Source organism: Pseudopodoces humilis, chromosome 22, assembly GCF_049639895.1.
Source record: "Pseudopodoces humilis isolate 2021_Gansu_Grassland_sample_001 chromosome 22, ASM4963989v1, whole genome shotgun sequence".
Classification (NCBI taxonomy): domain Eukaryota; kingdom Metazoa; phylum Chordata; class Aves; order Passeriformes; family Paridae; genus Pseudopodoces; species Pseudopodoces humilis.
This window is the reverse complement of record NC_142221.1, coordinates 797,147-815,631: the sequence shown is the minus strand read 5'-3', so window position 1 is coordinate 815,631 and position 18,485 is coordinate 797,147. Positions and strand designations below refer to the sequence as shown.

At 41.6% G+C, this 18,485-nt stretch overlaps 1 protein-coding gene across 6 annotated transcripts in view; it reads left to right on the top strand.

Annotated features, from left to right (window-relative positions):
* GAPVD1 (GTPase activating protein and VPS9 domains 1) overlaps positions 1-18,166 on the top strand; it is a 29,270-nt gene extending 11,104 nt beyond the window's left edge. For 4 of the 6 annotated variants that reach the window (XM_014257975.2, XM_014257976.2, XM_014257973.2 and 1 more), the window contains 20 exons: positions 1,640-1,800; positions 2,579-2,708; positions 3,465-3,590; positions 4,398-4,571; positions 4,876-5,016; positions 5,616-5,750; positions 6,331-6,450; positions 6,896-6,973; positions 7,107-7,480; positions 7,995-8,082; positions 8,456-8,536; positions 9,186-9,308; positions 9,791-9,920; positions 10,311-10,420; positions 11,037-11,196; positions 11,494-11,681; positions 12,364-12,577; positions 13,132-13,204; positions 13,571-13,768; positions 14,462-18,166. In XM_014257975.2, coding sequence (XP_014113450.1) covers positions 1,640-1,800; positions 2,579-2,708; positions 3,465-3,590; positions 4,398-4,571; positions 4,876-5,016; positions 5,616-5,750; positions 6,331-6,450; positions 6,896-6,973; positions 7,107-7,480; positions 7,995-8,082; positions 8,456-8,536; positions 9,186-9,308; positions 9,791-9,920; positions 10,311-10,420; positions 11,037-11,196; positions 11,494-11,681; positions 12,364-12,577; positions 13,132-13,204; positions 13,571-13,768; positions 14,462-14,602 — 2,945 coding nt within the window. In that variant the 3' untranslated portion in view covers positions 14,603-18,166. Of the gene's footprint in view, positions 1-761; positions 843-1,639; positions 1,801-2,578; positions 2,709-3,464; positions 3,591-4,397; positions 4,572-4,875; positions 5,017-5,615; positions 5,751-6,330; positions 6,451-6,895; positions 6,974-7,106; positions 7,481-7,994; positions 8,083-8,455; positions 8,537-9,185; positions 9,309-9,790; positions 9,921-10,310; positions 10,421-11,036; positions 11,197-11,493; positions 11,682-12,363; positions 12,578-13,131; positions 13,205-13,570; positions 13,769-14,461 lie in introns of all 6 variants that reach the window. The other 2 variants (XM_088065832.1, XM_005529156.3) reach the window with 2 other exon arrangements.
* The last annotated feature ends 319 nt before the right edge of the window (positions 18,167-18,485 follow it).

Here is an 18,485-nt window from a genome sequence, read left to right as displayed (position 1 = left end):
CAGGTAACTTCCTTAGTGTCTAATGCAAGTGTGGTGGATGACCTTCATCACTTCAGCCTGAACTGGAGAAAATTGCTGGAGTGGTTGATAGGCACCGTGGTGGTGGTTGGCAGCGATCATAAAGAGAGGGTTTGAAGGTGGGAAGCAGATCTAGGGAGGGAAATTGCTTAGGAAAGTAGTAAGATGGAAGCAGAGGCATTTAATTAGTGGGATATAGAATAAGTTTAATATTTTTGTTAGAGAACAAATGGACAGGAGGGTGAACAAGCAGGAACAGGACTTTTAGAGTATGTGCTGAGAAGAGAAGGTTTGTCATTTCTCCATTCCTTGCCTGCTCTAATCCCAACTGTCAGTATTCTGGAATGCAATTTTAGGTTGTTTGGGTTTTGTTTTTTTCAATAGGATTTCTGGGTCTAGATTTTTTCCATATTAATAATATTTTCTTTTAAAATAGGAGGTGTTTTACTCTTCTTCAGTGTGTGTTTATGTGAATATGACCACGTGGGATATTTTTGTTTGAGAGATTTGGTGTTGGTGTGAAAAAAAGGATGAAAATATACAGAGGCCAATAAGTGGCAAAAAAACCCCAAAAAAGCACCTCCAAAACAAACCTGTCCCATGTTGGTTTAACTCTGCTTTTGAATGGTTCTGGTCTTACACCTCTAAAGTAGTGGCACTTCACAGCATTTATTTTATGGTATAAAATAGCTTTTGCTCAAAGATTTTGTTCTTTTGTTTCATTTTAATGCTTTCGAATCCAGGACAGCAACTGGCAGCGATTACTGCCTGGGATACCTCTGCTACCAATCTGTCAGCTCACATAACTCTAGTAACCCCTTTTGGTGGGTAATGCCCTCTTTCCATTCTTCTGTGAAGCTTTGCCTCATGTCACATAACTCAGCATGCCTTTGGGCCACCCTGGCAATCAGCTCCCTGTGCAGATTTCTGCAGTGTATGAACTCATTTTGAACAAACCCCTCTGCGATAATCAGAATTTGGCTGCGAGTTCTGCACGCTTGCCTTGTTTTCCTTGGGTCAAATAAAGAAGTAATTGGTATCATGCTGCCATTCTTAGAAACCTTAATTTCATGTGGGTGTTTTTACTTCTGTGGATCCAAATGTGGGAATCTGAGGCCAGATGAAAAGAGGACTTAAGAGTGGCAAAGTAATCAGAGTAAACCACCTGTTGTTGTATTGTGTGTCTGGGTTTGAGACACCTGTTAGGATAGGATTTCCTGCTTCTTAGGAGAAAAAATCTTTTAAACAAATTATTATTGTTAATTAGAGTTTTAAACCACAGAAACGCAGACCTTTTTTAAGTAACAAACTTGATTTTCTCATAGAACCTATAAAAGGTCTTTCTATGATTGGAATAGGCTGAATTGCTCTAGGCAAACATGTCACAGTGTACCTGGTTTTTCTGCTCCTCAGCTTTTAGTTTCGTTCTTCACAGGGCAGTTACATTTAAACACCAGCTCCATCTCTCAGAAGTTTAATAACACTTTGATTTTGAAAATTGATTTAGTGTGTATTGCTAATTGAAACACTACAGTTCTGTATTTCCATTGTATTGTCTTTTGTCCCTCCTTATACAAGGAGGAAAACTTTCTAATGTGGATATTTTAAAATATTTTCTTAGCCACTCGAAGCAGAAGTAGATCAAACATGCTAATGGACCAGCACGGAGATCATGAAGGCTCCTCCCAGGAGACTATTCCAGAAGTTCAGCCAGAAGAAGTGCTGGTGATTTCTTTGGGGACAGGGCCACAGATTACTCCAGGAATGATGTCAGAAAACGAGGTATCCAGAAATGATGACATCTCAGGTGTTTTGAACCGTGCAGCCTCTGTCTTCTCTAATAGCACATCAGTGAGGCTGCAAAGCTAAGTTTTGGTAGTAAATGGAATGGGAATTGAAATCCTTCCTCCGTGTAACTGAGCTTGGGGGTTGTAGCTTTCCAAGGGGCCTTTGTTAGGTGGGCTTTTTCCCGCACTTGAGAAGCTTAAGAGCGAACGTGGGCCCTTGTTTCTGAGAATGAAGGAACTGCTGTCTCTGTCCTTTGGATCCAGGGACACAGGTGAGTGGCAGAACTGGAGCGCTGATCCTGATGCTTTTGGCAGCTCATGAAAGGCACAGGCCAGGTTCTCATGAGGGCAGAGCTGAGCTCACAGTGCCATCAGTGCCTGCAGTCTGCTTCTAGGGCAGGGCTGGTGTTCCAGCCTTCTCTTCCTCCAGCTGTAGCACAGCTGCTGCTTCCGGCTTTGCTCCCTGCCTGGTGGTTGGGATTATCTCCTCTGTCAGCCTCGTGCAGATCCTTTCCATACTGCTGTGCTTTGAGGGTGATGAGGGAGCTGGGGCTCTGTTGTTATCAGGACATTCCTGATGTCCGTGGGGTGGTTCCTTGCATTCTCGCCAGGCTCTGACTTGGGAGATTGCTGTCTTTTCTCAAACAGAATGTTAGAAATTTGATTGTTCCATTAACAATACAAGAACATGTCTCCAGTGTTTTATTTGCTGTTTAATTATCTGAAAAATAGATTATTTTAATGAAGTCTTGTTTCTCTCTCCCACCCTCCAGGTGTTAAATATGCAGCTTGCAGATGGCGGGCAAGGAGATGTCCCCATTGACGAGAACAAACTCCATGGTAAACCTGATAAAACCTTGCGCTTTTCCCTCTGCAGTGATAATCTGGAAGGAATATCTGAAGGTGAAGGGCTGCTTAAGTCTTGAAGAAGTTTTGTTGCTCTCTTGGTTTTTTTCCCCCTTAACTGTAAAAGGAAGGTGTGTTAAATACAGCATCTTGTCTTTGCTGTTTTGAAGGCTGTGCTATTTCATTCTGAGAGCCTGTCTTCTTTCTTAGTTGTTTAGAGAATACAGCCTGGAGATAAAATTTGACCTACAAAGGCATAACTGAGTCTGAGAATTAGGAATAAAAAGACTAAGTGTGTTTAGAAAGAGAAAATAGAGGGATTTTGATTTTTTATTATTCAAACTTAAGTGCAATACTAGTTATTAAGATAATCTAACTTAGCTCTAAACTTAGATTTCTCAGTTATTTTTCATCATGTTCTAATTAGCTGTTATGTATCTCAGAATAGTTTCTGCACAACTCCTTTATATGAACCTCAGTCATAACAAAGCACAGATGTCTGTGGGATGGAAGAGGTTTGGACACATCACTTTTGCATTATTTTGTATAACTTCCAGAACTTAATTTTTGCTCTCTGTCTCCTCAAAATAAGAAAAAATATCATGAGCAAGTAAATAAATTAAAGACAGAGACTTTATTGGCTTTTAAGTTACAGCTAAGTATACGGTAGTGGTGAAATTCAATATTTTGTGGTGGAACTACTACTTCATTTCTTGTAATTCTTCTAGTGAGTTTTTGTGTTCTGAATTGTTAATGCTGTATATTTAGGAACTGTTATTCAAATTAGTTTTAAAGTAAAATCTGTTTTCCCAGGTCCTTCCAATCGGTCCAACTCTGTGTCCTCTCTGGATCTGGAGGGGGAGTCTGTGTCGGAGCTGGGCGCGGGCCCCTCCGGCAGCAACGGCGTTGAGGCTCTGCAGCTGCTGGAGCACGAGCAAGGCAGGTGCCAGTTCTCTCTTACAAGTGCCTGAGCTGCTGTAGATGCTAAGGCCAAAGCCTTTGTGGACAGAGGTTGCAAAATTGACCAATTTGAGGAAAAAAAAGTATAAATTTTCCTTGTGCAATTGCTCTTGTATTTATTTGTGGGTTTGGTTTGTTTTGGTTTTTTTTCCCCAAGAAATATTCTTAGTAGTCTGTTGTTAGGAAAAGGAAATTGCCTGGGATTTGGAGACTTTAAGTCCTTTATAGAAAACTGCTCATAAAGTTTTGCTTGATATCAAACTCTTCAATTCAGGAATAGGGTGATCTGGATTGGAGTAGTCTGGAAGTATCTGGATAATTTTCTGTTTAATGTCCCTTTGTCAAACACTGAACAGGGTGCCCGGAGGTTGTGGTGTCTCCAGCCTGGAGATACTCAAATAATGATTGGACATGATCATGAGCAACCTGTTATCCTTGACCAGGGCAGGGAGTTTGGGCTGGAAGGATCCCTGGAGGCCTCAGCTTTTCTGTGATCCCGTTCCTCTACAGGAATTGTATCAGTGTCTTTGTGGCACTACATTTCATTTATTTTTTCTGTCAATTTAGTTGATAAATTACCATGTGTACTTCCAGATTTTTCTTCTTATGTCTCAAATGTGTTTTCAGGCAGCATTCCTGGATAGTGTAATAGTGCTTTACAGGCCTTCCTTTAAACCACTGGTTTACCTGAATTAGGGGGTTGGTTGTTTGTATTGTTCCAGGTTTTCAGTCTGAAGTAATTGGAGAAGCCTTTCAGAAAATCAAGAACTGTTTCTTTTTCCACAGCCACAACTCAGGATAACCTGGATGACAAGCTCCGTAAGTTTGAAATCCGTGACATGATGGGTTTGACTGATGACAGAGATATTTCAGAAACTGTGAGTGAAACCTGGAGCACAGATGTCTTGGGAAGTGACTTTGACCCCAACATCGACGAGGACCGGCTGCAGGAAATCGCAGGTAACGGGTGTGCTCTGGGTAGGTGCTGTGCTGCTCTGGAACCCAAGGCTGCAGAGCCCTCCTCCTCCTCTTCCTCCTCCTCCTCCCTCCCTCAACAGGGGAATTTCCATGGATTCAACTGGAGATGTGCTCTAGGAGGATTTTTGTGTGCATGAACTGGACTGTACTTAGTTACTCGTTTCTTTTCAACACTGTGTTTTCTGATTGCTTTATTAAGGACACTTAGGATGTGTTCTTACTTTTCTCTCTAGAGCTGACTCCCCAAGCCCAGCTCTAGCCATATGCTCCGGCTTTACTTTTGCAGGTGCAGCTGCAGAGAACATGCTAGGCAGCTTGCTGTGTTTGCCAGGTTCAGGATCCGTGTTGCTTGATCCCTGCACAGGTTCAACCATATCAGAAACCACAAGTGAGGCGTGGAGTGTGGAAGTATTACCAAGTGATTCAGGTCAGAATCGGGTAGTTTTTGCTTATTTCTTTAGCATGATTCTAAGACTCTTCCAGAGGCACAGAATGCAAAACATCAGCCTCTTCCTCTTTTTTCAAGAAATCACTGTCCTAGGGTTAAGTTAGTTTTTGTGAACACTTCCAGGATTAAAAGGACAAAATACTCCTAGGCAGAAAGAAGATGAAAAGCATTGGGAGAGACTTCTGTTACTTAAGAAATTCTTAAAGTGTGAAGGGGAAGAAAGGGTTTGCAAAGAAAACTTGTTCTTGCTTTCCTTCCCTCTGGTAGGAGCTATCCATGACCATGGTTTACTTTGGTTAGTGAAGATGTGACTGTACCCTGTTGTCTAAGAAATACAACAATTAAAACAGTAAACACTCCTTTGCATGGCTGTGCAGACAGAGCATTGGTGTCTGTGCAGAGTCCTGCCTCCTGCACCAGAGGATATAATAAAGCTCTTGTTGAAGTGGTTGAGTTACCTTAAAACTTGAGACACTAAATCACCTCCCACCCCTTCCTTCTGCTTGTGAATATTTAGGGAGCATGGCACTGAGTAATGATACTTCCTCTCTCTACTCTGCATTGTCTCCCTTTTGTAGAGGCTCCAGATTTAAAACAGGAGGAAAGACTTCAAGAACTGGAGAGCTGCTCTGGGCTGGGAAGCACATCTGATGACACAGATGTGAGGGAGGTCAGCTCTCGGCCCAGCACCCCCGGCCTGAGCGTGGTGTCAGGTGTGTGCAACTATCTCTGGCAATGCTGCTCCATCACAGCATGGTCAGCACTCACTTTGCTGCACGTGCTGTATTTGTACATCACTTCACTCATAAAATAACTTTCTGTGCTCATTCTGGAATTTTTAAAGCAGTGATTCTTCCTTCACCTCACAGAAGAAATAAAAAAGGCAGCAGAGTGTGCTGCAGTAGCAGTGGTTAGCAGAGGAGGGTTGCTTTGGAAGACACTCCAAACTTTCTAGTTTTATTATCACAACTTGTTTTATTTAAGTAAATCATAGCTCTAGTTCTTGATTTTGTGCGAAGTATATAAAAGTGTTTCTGATATAAAATATAAAGTATATGAAAGTCTTTCTGATGCCCCTTGTCAGAGTGCATTCATGGCTATGGTAACACTTTTGAATATGTAGAGCAGAAATAAACTGTTATTTTATGAGTACAGAAATTTGTAGTGTCTGTAGGTGCTACTTTGAGTTGGAACTTGATTACTCACTGTCCACCAAACATTTTGACAGCCTCAGGATTTTGCTTCCTTGCTCTTTGAAAGACTATAACAGATGCTTCTTTTGTTATGTGTAAGGTATTAGTGCAACATCTGAAGACATTCCTAACAAGATTGAGGATCTCAGGTCTGAATGTAGCTCTGACTTTGGGGGAAAAGATTCTGTAACAAGTCCTGACATGGATGAAACAGCCCATGGTAAGTTACTTATCTGGAATCTCTGATAAAAACAAGTGACATTTATGGAATCCTTAAATTTTACAATTTCTCCTCACTTTCAAAGTGCTGGTGACTAAGCTTAATATTTTCCTTATTTGCCAGTAGTGTGTTTGTTTGACAAAGAGACTCCAGTGCTTTGCAGCACTAGAGCTTGGGTACTAGAGCTAGGATCCCTAATTTGGTTTGATTACATTGACTGTCCTTTTGCATTTTGGGACTGGGCTGCTCCTCAAGAATTCCCAATTTTGTGATGTAATTCTTAGATCATTTCAATGTACTACAGAGTTCTTTCCAGACAGGAATACCTTTACAAATACTTTGCAGTATAAGTTTTATAAACTTCTGTTGCTGAAGTCTGTTTTTCCAATGTCTCTCATGTTAGGAGTTTTGGTAGAGCACTAACTTTGTTCTCTCTGTATTTCAGGAGCCAGTCAGTTGACATCTCCTCCTTCTCAGACAGATTCTTTGCTTGCATTGTTTGACCCTCTGTCTTCAAATGAGGGTGAGTTGTAAAGATTAAGCTTTGTTTTAAAAATAGGCATTTTCGATGCCCCTATGTTAGTACCAACTAGTCAGGTAATTTGGAATAATATTAAAAGAAATGTATGTGGCTTCTTTTCTGCTTGTTCCCACAGGTGTGTCAGCTGTAGTAAGGCCTAAAGTGCACTATGCAAGACCCTCTCACCCACCCCCAGACCCCCCCATCCTGGAAGGAGCCGTGGGAGGCAACGAGGCCCGGTTGCCAAACTTTGGGTCTCACGCTTTGATTCCAACGGACCTGGAAGCCTTCAAGCAGAGACATTCCTACCCGGAGAGGCTGGTCCGCAGCAGGAGTTCAGACATAGTGTCCTCAGCCCGGAGGCCTATGAGTGATCCTGGGTGGAACAGACGTGCTGGGAACGAGGAGAGGGAGCTGCCCATGGCCTCCAGCAGCACTGGGGCAGCGGTGCTGGTGGCCACCTCTCAGTCGTCTTCTTCATCTCCCAGCAAGGACTCCTCCAGGGGAGAGGTGAGGCTTCTATTCATCAGCTTATTTTTGTCTCTCATGCCCACCTTAGCTACACATCTAATGCCAGAAAGTTGGAATGAAATGTCTTTAGCCAAGGAATTACAACACGCTTTTGTTACCCATTAAATGTTGGCCAATAATGTTTTTTAAGATAAAGCTGCATATGTTCATAGTGGCTTAAATGGATCTGGCTTTTCTTAAATTGACTGGATGAGGTTTAGTGGATTTGGTGGTACTTCAAAAACAGGTTCATTGTAGTGTCAAATTGCTACAGCAGCCTGAAAATTAATTTTCTTTAAAAAAAAAATAAATTAAATCTAAGGTTCTTTGTGGCTATGGGTTTGCATTTGTAGGATGTCTTCTTTAGGAGAGGTATTTCTGACTTAATCTGCTCTTTGTGCTCTGCTGTAGTTCTGTTTTTACAGTCAGTGTTGCAAAAACTGATGTGAAGGAGAAATTTTCTCTTTACACTTGATTTGGTAAATGCTCAAATGTAGACTCTGCCCTTCCATAGATTGAGGAACGGAAAGACAGTGACGATGAGAAGTCTGACAGGAACAAGCCCTGGTGGAGGAAACGTTTTGTGTCTGCCATGCCCAAAGGTAGGATCATGTCTCTCTGGGTTTGGTACTTCAATCGGAGCTCACACTGCCTTTATTATATCTTTAGCCACTTTTATGGTTAAAGTATAAATAAATATATAAATAAAAATGGGAAGCTACCTGATTCCCTTGGCTGGTAGTTCCCTAGAGTGTGCTGTACCCAGAAGGCAAAACTTTTGCCTGGCCTCATGTCTGTTAAAGGTGGAGCTGGCTATAGATGATGAGGTACAGTACTGCTCTACCCCATGGATAAGCTTATGCTTTAATGAAAATTGATTTGATAAAAATTTTCTGCATTAGCCCCTTCCTTAAAGTTTCTGCTATTTGGCCATTATCTCAGAGTAGTCTTTGATGAGGTACCTTGCATTTTCAGCTCCTATTCCATTTAGGAAGAAAGAAAAACAAGAAAAAGACAAAGACGACACGGTTCCTGACAGATACGCAATGCTTCAAGGTATGTGAGTAACACCATCGCAGTAATGTTCTCTGAGAAAGTGCCTCCTGCAGCTCCAGAGTGCCCACCAGGTAGCTATTGACAATCAACTGTGTGCTGCTGTAGTTTATGCTCAGAACTGGCATTTTGAATAAGAAAATGGATAAAGATTTCCTGACTTGAAGGCTGTTTTTAAATTCTAACGTGTCTGTTGGTGCATGCAGTGGATTTTCAACTCAAGTCCTCACTTTTCCCCTGCCCTTATTATAGAGCGCCTGTCCTTGTCACAGCTGAGCTCTAAGGATAGCTGTACTCACAATCCTGCAATAATTACTTAACTTTGCTTTGAACCTGGGTGTTTTGTTTCCTGTTTGCCTGATCCTTTCTAGAAGTCTTCAAATATCCAAGAGCTGTTTGTGTATGCAGTATAAATGTACTGAAGATCTGCTCAGGATCTGACCTTATTTGTTCACTTTGATTTTATTGTTTGTTTTCTGGTTTGCTTCAGACTTTATTAATACATTTGAATTTGGGCCACATGGAACACAAGCAGCTCTTTGTTTATTTGGGCTAAAAACAAGAGGCTAAATGTGTAGAATTAAGTTTTTGTATTTGCTTTCAGTTGGCCCAACACCAGGGTAACTCTGGTTGCTTTTTATGGTCCTTTCAGATGATCCCAGCCCAAGGCTCAGTGCACAGGCACAAGCTGCTGAGGACATTCTGGACAAATACAGGAATGCAATTAAGAGAACAAGTCCCAGCGAAGGAGCCATAGTGAACTACGACAGTGCAGGTGAGAACCTGGCTTTTGTAATCACCACAAACATAGCTTCTGCTCCTTAAAGACTTCAAAAACACTTCAGTATTCTAGACCAATGTTAGTGTTAGCAGCTGAACAATGTGAGCTCTGAACAAGGAATGTTTTGTCAAATAATCTGTGGGACAATCCCTCAGAGGCTGGGAATTAAATCAGTATTCCCAAGGACAGCTCTTTCGTGTTGCCATTGAGGGAGCTGATGTTGATAGCACATCTCCTACCAGTTTTTTGTTTTGTTTTAAATGACACTGAAGAAGTGCCTTCCAAAACTTTTGCAGTTTCTTCTTAGGAGCTTCTAGGTTGTATGTTTTAATGTGCCCTTTTTCATATATCCAGAACAAGCTGGTTTATTTGCTGTCTCCATTCTCTCCCTGACCTTAGAATAACAAGCACAAAATTAGTCTGGTTTCTTCTTCTGACTCCTCTCTTGAGGTGTAATGTGGTTTTTGTTTCCACAGAGGCCATTGGGGATGGTGAGAGCATGCATGACTCCCCACGGGATGAGGCTTTGCAGAACATGTCTGCAGATGACCTCCCAGACTCTGCAAGTCAAGTAGCACAGCCACAAGGTTCTGCTTTCTCCTACAGGTAAATATATTTGCAGGTTTTATCTTACCCACAAAGTAGAATTAAAAGCTGAAGCTGTGTGACTGGACAAGAATCTTAATATAGATTCATTGTAAACTTTAATGTGCTTGTAGTTTAAACCATCTCAAACTGTCATATTTCCACTGATGAAGGAGGGATGTTGTAACCAAAGAGGACAGTGCAATTTGATGTTTAAGAAAATCCCTTTGAAAATAGTGCTGTATCAAAAGAACTGATATTCTAAAGTCTTGAGAATGTTGTATATTATAATGATGTAAAATAACTTCTAGGCAGTATTAAAAAAAGAATTGAAGAGAAATCTTCAATTCTGCTTTTTGAAGAAGTAGACCTCTCATCAACTGTGTTAAGGAAGTATTTTTCCTCTTTAAGGGATGCAAAGAAGAAATTGAGATTGGCTCTCTGTTCAGCAGATTCTGTTGCCCTCCCAATGCTGACACATTCAACAAGGAATGGTCTCCCAGACCACACAGACCCTGAAGGTAAAGGCTCTGTGCTGTGTGTGTCTCTCCTTGTCCCCATGTAATGGCACTTGCACTGCACCATTTATGGTCCCTTCTCTTTGCCATAAATACTGAGAGCACAGGCTGCCTTCTGCCCCCAGAGTGTTTTCATTCTTACTCCACAGACAAACTGCCATCTCTGCCTGGTCTAAGATTTTTTTGTAATGAAGTATCACAAATACAATGCAGGTAGAGCCTGGAGCTATAGAACAGACTCTCAAAATACATGTGCTGTTAGGAGTTTTGCTGCTTGAATGATTTACTGGGTCTTTATGTTGACTTAGTATAAATGTGTTTTGTTGTATCCTTTTATTCACTCTTGGTTTATTTGCAGACAGGAGAATATGTCACCTTATCTGGTCCTCTTCACTTTCAGAATGGTTCTTAATACTAGATAAGATAGTGATATGCAAGCTATCCTCTAACAGCTGGAAAATTCAGAAAGGCTTATTAAATTGCTCTAAAATAACACTGATTCCCTAATGTACAGAAGTTTTGTTTTAAACTGTTTATGTGTTTCCCATATTCAAAAATAATTTATTTTCATCTTGCCTGCATTTCTTTTCCTTAATATTTTTCCTTTGTTCTTTGTTAGATAATGAAATTGTGTGCTTCTTGAAAGTTCAGCTGGCTGAAGCCATCAACCTGCAGGACAAGAACCTGATGGCACAGCTGCAGGAGACGATGCGCTGCGTGAGCCGCTTCGACAACCGCACCTGCCGCAAGCTGCTGGCCTCCATTGCAGAGGACTACAGGTAGCTTGTCCGGTGTCCCATCAGCAGTGGGCTCCCAAATTCATGTGTTTATTCAGCAGCAGATTGGGAAGATGCCTTTTGTTTTAAATTGTGCTTTACCAAACCAGGTTATTGCATCTCTGCGTCCCCACAAAAGGATGCAATTTGCTCACCTGTGTGAGGCAAGCTTCCGAATTCAGGCATTGTTTTATTTTAAAAGCAACAAGTGGAAGAATCCTTTGCACTATGACTCAGCAGTCTGTAAAGCTGTTAGCCTCTGTTTTTGTTGTGAATCTGATGTAGAGCTCTTTGCTTTAGGAAAAGAGCTCCATATATCGCTTATTTAACTCGCTGTCGCCAAGGCCTGCAGACAACACAGGCGCACCTGGAGAGGCTCTTACAGAGAGTCCTGCGAGATAAAGAAGTGGCCAACAGATACTTCACTACAGTCTGTGTGAGGTTACTGCTGGAGAGCAAGGAAAAGAAAATAAGGGAGTTCATTCAAGGTAAGATTAATGGAGACCAAAGTTTTTATATTCCTTTACTCCGTATTTAGGTGCTGACTTGGGTTAATGTTTTAAAATATGTCTTTTGATCTGAAGAGTAGATTCCTAAAATTACTTTAATTTCAGATGGTGAATTAATGGCTAAACAGACAGATTACTGTGCCTTTACAATATGTTGTGGCAGCTAAGCTATGGTAATTGTCTGCATTTTTCATGGGCTGAGAGAATGAAGGTAATTTGACCTTACTTGGCTGAAAAAGTTATGCTAAATCACATTATCTGCTCCATGGCAGAAGCATGAATACTATTAATTATTTTATATCTACTAATATCTACTGATAATGATAAATTAAGTTGCAGCATTCAATTCTTAGTCCAGAACCTATGGCTGAACCTTAGAAGACATGTGGGATAATAATAGTGTGAATCAAGTGAATCAAAGATTCAAAAATATCACAGCATAAGAGACAGTGGCACCAGGAAATTCAAAATAGTCACTTATACCAAACTGGTTCTATGTTCTCAGTGCACATATCTGACTAAATGAAGCACATAAGGAATTTGGTGTCAGTTCTTGCTCCTGGAGCATATAGTGCTGCACATTAAATGTCCCTGAAAAACCTAGAAGAAATAATATTTTTTAACTTAAGCAAATGTTCTTTCTCTTCCTCCTTTTTATCAGATTTCCAGAAACTCACGGCAGCAGATGATAAAACAGCCCAAGTAGAGGATTTTCTCCAGTTCCTGTATGGGGCTATGGCTCAGGATGCCATATGGCAGAATGCCAGTGAGGAGCAGCTCCAGGATGCACAATTAGCCATAGAGCGCAGTGTGATGAATCGCATTTTCAAACTCGCCTTCTACCCTAATCAGGATGGAGATATTTTGCGTGACCAGTAAGTTAATGGAATTCAAAGGACTTGTTTTCTCCTTTGCAGTTGGTGCAATGGAAGCTGTGCAGCCCTCCTGTGACAGACTTGTGTGAGTCAGCCACGCAAATTCATGTTTTCGTTCAGAACATTTTGTAAAAGAATGAGGAAGGGCCTTAGCATCCTGTGCAAATGTGTTTGCAACAAACTGCTAGAACAGGAAAAAAATAGTTGTAAGTGTAATGGTTTGGGATACAGACTGTCAGGTCTGCAAGTGTGTGTGCTGAGAGAATGATCAAAACCTGGTTCAGGACTGGACCTGGTCCATTTACTGCTTTCGGTCAGTATTTTCCATGCATTTGGGGTTCCTGAGGTTTAGAACAGATTATGTTGGGATGCTTTAGAAGATTTATAGTTGTTCTTGGCTGTACAGAACAATCCTCTGCATCTTCACTGACCTGGTGTCCATCATCTGTAGGGCCACATTCCTGAAGATCATTCTTGTTCTATCAAACATGAAACAAGTTACCTCAGCTGGCTGACTGCTGCTTACTTTTCACTCTTGTTTTTTGTGTTTTCAGGGTCCTTCACGAGCACATACAGAGGTTATCCAAAGTAGTAACTGCAAACCACAAGGCACTTCAGATACCTGAGGTAACAACTCTTTTCCTTTGCTTCTGTATATGTGTGCTGGGGCTGGACTGGGATTGGGATGGGGAGAGGATTGTTCTGTTTTACACTTAGAAGGCTTGCTTTGTTGTCTGTGACAGCTGAAATACCTGCAGGAAAAATATGCTGTACCCATGCTGTGGCCCTGGGCAGCCTGTGCCAGGGCCTCGCCATCTTCACAGGAAACCATTTCTTCCATATATATAACTTAAACCTCCCTCTTTCAGTTTGAATTCATCTTGCCCTAAAGCTTCCCATTTCTGCAAAGCCTGTGAGCCTCTAGTACATCAGCTCCTCTGTGGTGCACAGCAGTGGCTTGTCCAAATGCAGGCTGGGTTGGTTTTTCCCCAGGTGTATCTCCGGGAGGCACCGTGGCCATCGGCACAGTCCGAGATCCGCACAATAAGCGCTTACAAAACGCCCCGGGACAAGGTGCAGTGTATCCTGAGGATGTGCTCCACCATCATGAACCTGCTCAGTCTGGCCAACGAGGATTCTGTTCCTGGGGCAGATGATTTTGTTCCTGTTCTGGTCTTTGTCCTCATAAAGGTGAGTTCTTTGCAGAGATCACAAATTGAATTCTAGTAATAAACAAGCAAATTTAGGAGGAGAGATAATGCCTGTGGGTCATGGGGAGTTGGCCAGGCTCAAACCCAAATCTGCTTCAGCAGGGTTTGAATAGAAATGTCAGAAATGAGTCAGAGTTACGGTTTTTGAATCCAAGCAAACTTTGCATTTGGAACCAAGGAAATTGGGGTGCAGATGTTGTGTGTGGAGTAGAGTTTGTTTGAGGCATGTCCACCAGCATCTGTCTTCTGACTGCTTCGTGCTGTCCTCAGGACCAAGATCCAGACCAGGAGTGACTTGGGTTGTGTTGTTGGTTTGTTTTGACATGAGTGGAGAATGGTCTGAAGCGTAACGTGCTGAAACAACAGGCTTTACATGTGTTGAGGTCCTGATGACCTTCACAGATTGTGCCAGTGTTCCCCTTCTTTCTCTTGGCCTGATAGTCATTTTTCCTTGTTGGAAAAATGTTCCTTTCATCAAACCTGATGCTTTGTGAGCGTGTGAAGTGGGGCTGGTGAGGATAAACAGTCCCTACCCTGCAGTGGGTTACATACCCTGTAGGATGAGGATCACTGCACAAAGGGAATTGTGTTTCTGTTCTGTATCTTGCGGCGTTTGTTGATGTTGAGCTTTGTGAACAAGCTGTGAGTATCTCTCTCTCATCTCCCACCCCAGGCAAACCCCCCTTGCCTGCTGTCCACTGTGCAGTACATCAGCAGTTTCTATGCCAACTGCTTGTCGGGAGAGGAGTCGTACTGGTGGATGCAGTTCACGGCAGCCGTGGAATTCATCAAAACCATCGATGATCGCAAGTAGCTCGCACAGCACAGGCAGCCTGTGGACAGGAGAGGAGTTTCTAAGAATGTACAACAGCTATAAAAGCTGAAGAAAAGACTTTCCTTGTAAAATACTGTACAGAATTGAGGCATTTTAAAACACACCTTTACTAATCTAATTAATTTAACAGGTTTTCCTCTTCTCTCTGGGTTGCGTTTTTCTCCCCTTTAGATACTGGCACTGCAAAAGGGACCACAGTTTTCAGGTATTTTGGAATCTCAAAACATTCAGAAAATTCTTCATGTTTTCTCCACCACCCCTCTTCCTGAATTCTTATGTGAATAATCCACTTCATTTAATTTCTAACAGAAAACTGAAATGAGGAATCAGGGCAGCCACATAGTAAACTTTCTAGTTGAATACACCTTTTATTAAGAAAACACCAGCCACACTGAAAGTTTGTAGTAGGTGACATCAATTATTGGTTATATTTCATCTAAATTTAAAATCTGTGAGGACAGTGTAAATATTATATAATTATATTTAATGCATTGCAAGTATCTTTGGACTTACTATCCTTTGAATAAACAAGCAAAAGCCTCTCTGACCTCTAACAGGTTGTGATGTACCATGTTTTGGTGACACAAGGACTTCCTCAAAAGGCTAAGATTTAAAAGGGCAAACTGAACTATTTATTAAGATGTAATTAAGATTACTGAAATTTCTAAAACTGGAATTTATAACAAGGCTTATTAGCTAGCTGAACACTTCTTGGCTAGGGCATTAGGGTGTTACAGAGGTTTGGATATATAGAGGAGAGGGACTGTAAGTTACAATAGAGAAGTCTAATATAAAAAGGAGAAATAAAATACCTTACTGTAATATTTTTTCTGAGCTATTGTGTATACTGTACAAACCCCAAACAGAGATCCTTAACAGAACCTTGGGCTGTAATATATATTTTGATTAGTGACATTAAATACATATGCCAGGGGGTTCAGTGAATGTTTTTACTAAATGTTCTTCGTGTTGTCTGCTATGCAGCAGTGCAAGTTTTACTGTTCATAAAAAATATTTTAAAATAATATAACACTGTTCTTTATGAAACATATCATGACATCAGTTCAGGGTGTTTTATAGATTTCTCACCCCACCTTCCCCTTAAACTGACAGTTATCAATTTGAAGAGGTTTTTATGCACAACACCACATGGGTTTTTCATGAGTGAAGTGGTCTGGGGCATGGCCAGTGGGTGTTGGCTGTATATAACCACTTGCTGCTCTTTTTCAGCTTCAATACAGTGAAAAAGGACAGCGAGCATTGAACTTTTTCATGTCAGTATTATTTCTTGCTCTTTCCAGAGTGTTCATTGCACTTCTGACATAGGGATGTGGTAAGACTTGGAGTCTGTGAGTAGTAAAGAAAACAAAATCTTTCTCACATTCTTTTCAAAACACAATTGGTTCATTCTGTGTGTGTGTGTGCATTTTGATGATTAAAACCTGTAAGAAACTAGTACTTGGAAAAATCATGTGATTAATTGGCATTAGAGCAACTTATGTAAAGTATTGAGTGCTTGATTTGGCTGTGCTACTTGTCAAGGCATAATCAGGAAACTTACTTTTTAGGGCTCTCAGATATAATTCAATCTAGTAGTTTTGCCAAACTAATCACAGGTGAGAATGTGGGATGGTAACCTTTTCCTTTTCTTATTAGTCTTTCTCCTCTATTAGAGACTCGAATGTGTGGAGGAGCAATACTCAGTCAAAACAGAATTCTTCTGATCTGCCTTACTTGGTGTCTCAGTCTGTGTAGCATTGCAATATTCTGGTTATTTAGCCTTGATGGGTTTTTGGTGCTGAACATAACTCAATATTGCAAGCACAGCCCTGCAGCAAAGCACAAACTTGCCCTTGAAGATATGGCCAGATCATATCAAAAAGCAATATAAATTCATTTTTATTGAAGTGTCCTGTAATATGTAATAATTACTTGAATATCCGAGATGTTAAGACTGATGTGTGAAAGTTCTGCAGTTTGGGTGTTGGTTGAGGAGAGTATTTGTAGGATCCCTGAAGAAGGCACAAGGATGCAGGAGGTGGTGATCACCCTCTGTGTTGCCTCTCTGTGCTGGCCTGGCTCATGGGGTTTGGTCAGCACCATCGGGGCTTTCAGGTTCACTCTCCTTTATGGAAGGGGCAAGAACCATTTCCTTCACAGCTTTTATCACTTGGTTTCTCTGCATAGAAAAATACTTAAAAGAACTGGAGTCTTTTTTAAAATGTTACTTAGTTATTCTAAAACCGGTAGGTTTCAGTGAGCCCCAGGTGAGCTGAGAGTTTTTGTAGCAAGATGGTCCTTTGCTTCTTTTTTCCAGCCTACTCTGAAGGTCCTTTATATAGTCTTGATAGGTGTAGTTAGAGAATTAGGCTTTCCAAAGAATTAAAAACCTGCCTGTAATGTCTGTTTTACTGTTTTCCCCGGTGTCCTGTAATGTTTTGTTTTAAAATGCTAAATTCCTTGTCTAGGAGGTGATGTTGTTAGGTTTGATGTGCAATAGCAAAGGTGAAGAGACACTGCATAAAGGACCAAAAGTACCAGAACTGCTGCCAAAAGGTGCCAGCCACGGGCCTTTTGCTGTAACCTCAGTGCTTTCTGTGAATTAAACTACTTCAGCCAGTGGAGGAGGAATGGAACATTTTGGGCAAAGCGGAGCAGGGAGAGGTCCTTGGTAAGAGGTCACAGTCGTGGACTCCAGGCTTGGTCATTGTCTCAGCACAGATTGTTGGCACGTTCTGAGGAACTGCCCCGTTAAACAATGCCATGTCTGTGCCTGGGAATGCTACAGAGGTGTTGGTTTCCTTTTTTGGTAGAGGAGGGAAAGGAAAGGGCTGGGGTTTTCATCTTTAGGAGATTCCTTTGTGCTCCTAAGTGAGATTTCTCTTTAAACCTTTTAAAAATCCTCTTTAAGGAGAATCAGAATGTGTCTGGCCTGTCAAGGATTTGAGTTTAAAAGTTTTTGTTTTGAAGACCTTTTACTACCAAATGCTGAATGTAACTGCCATAAACTTCAGGAAAAAAAGCCACAAACATGATGCTGTTTCCTGTGGGTGAGCCTGGTGAGCACAGTGTTGGTTTGTATTGCTTGAAAATGTTCTTGTTCTGTTAAGCCAAATTCTCACAGAATTGGAGAACTCACTGCCATGGGAATGGGGTGGGGGAAGGGGGTAGGAGGGGGCAGAGCTGCTGGCAGCAGAGCTGTGTGTTGGCACGAGTGAGTCAGTGTGCCTGGAGAGCTGGAGCAGCAGGAGGGCAGTGGGGACGGAGGGAAGGATGCTCGTGTCTGGGTGCAGCTGGGAACGTGGTTGAGCCTGTACTACTTGAGAATTAACCTCTGCTGAGTTAGTAGTGTGTGTTCTGTACCTTTTAATTGTGCTTTACCTCTATTGAAAAGCTTTGTACTGCCTCTCCTCTTTGGTAAAGCCTTTATAAATCTAAATTAACAAGCTTGCACAATCTTGTATACAGGAACCCCATCTTGTCTCTTAACGTGATTATTAATGTATTATTCTGTAAAAACTGATTAAAAGGAGAGCAGTTTAACCGCCTGGCTTTGACGTTTCTGCCTTGTTCCAGTGCCATCAGCAGTTGTGCTGGGGATGGCAGTGCAAGCGTGATCAGCTTCCCACTAACTCTGTGGTTTTGTGTTGGGCATTGCTGCTCTGCTCCATCCTTCCACCTCACGGGGAAGGGACATTGGCAAAAAAGAACCAAACTCCAGTAAAGGGGAGAGGAAGCTCCACTGCACTGACTGCTTAACTCAGAGCTCTTCAGTTACTATTTTGAATCTGCAGCTTAGCTGTTCTGGTAGCTTGAGAGGAAAGAAAAATAGCTCTGTCTGCAGCAGGACTGTGCGTGTCCC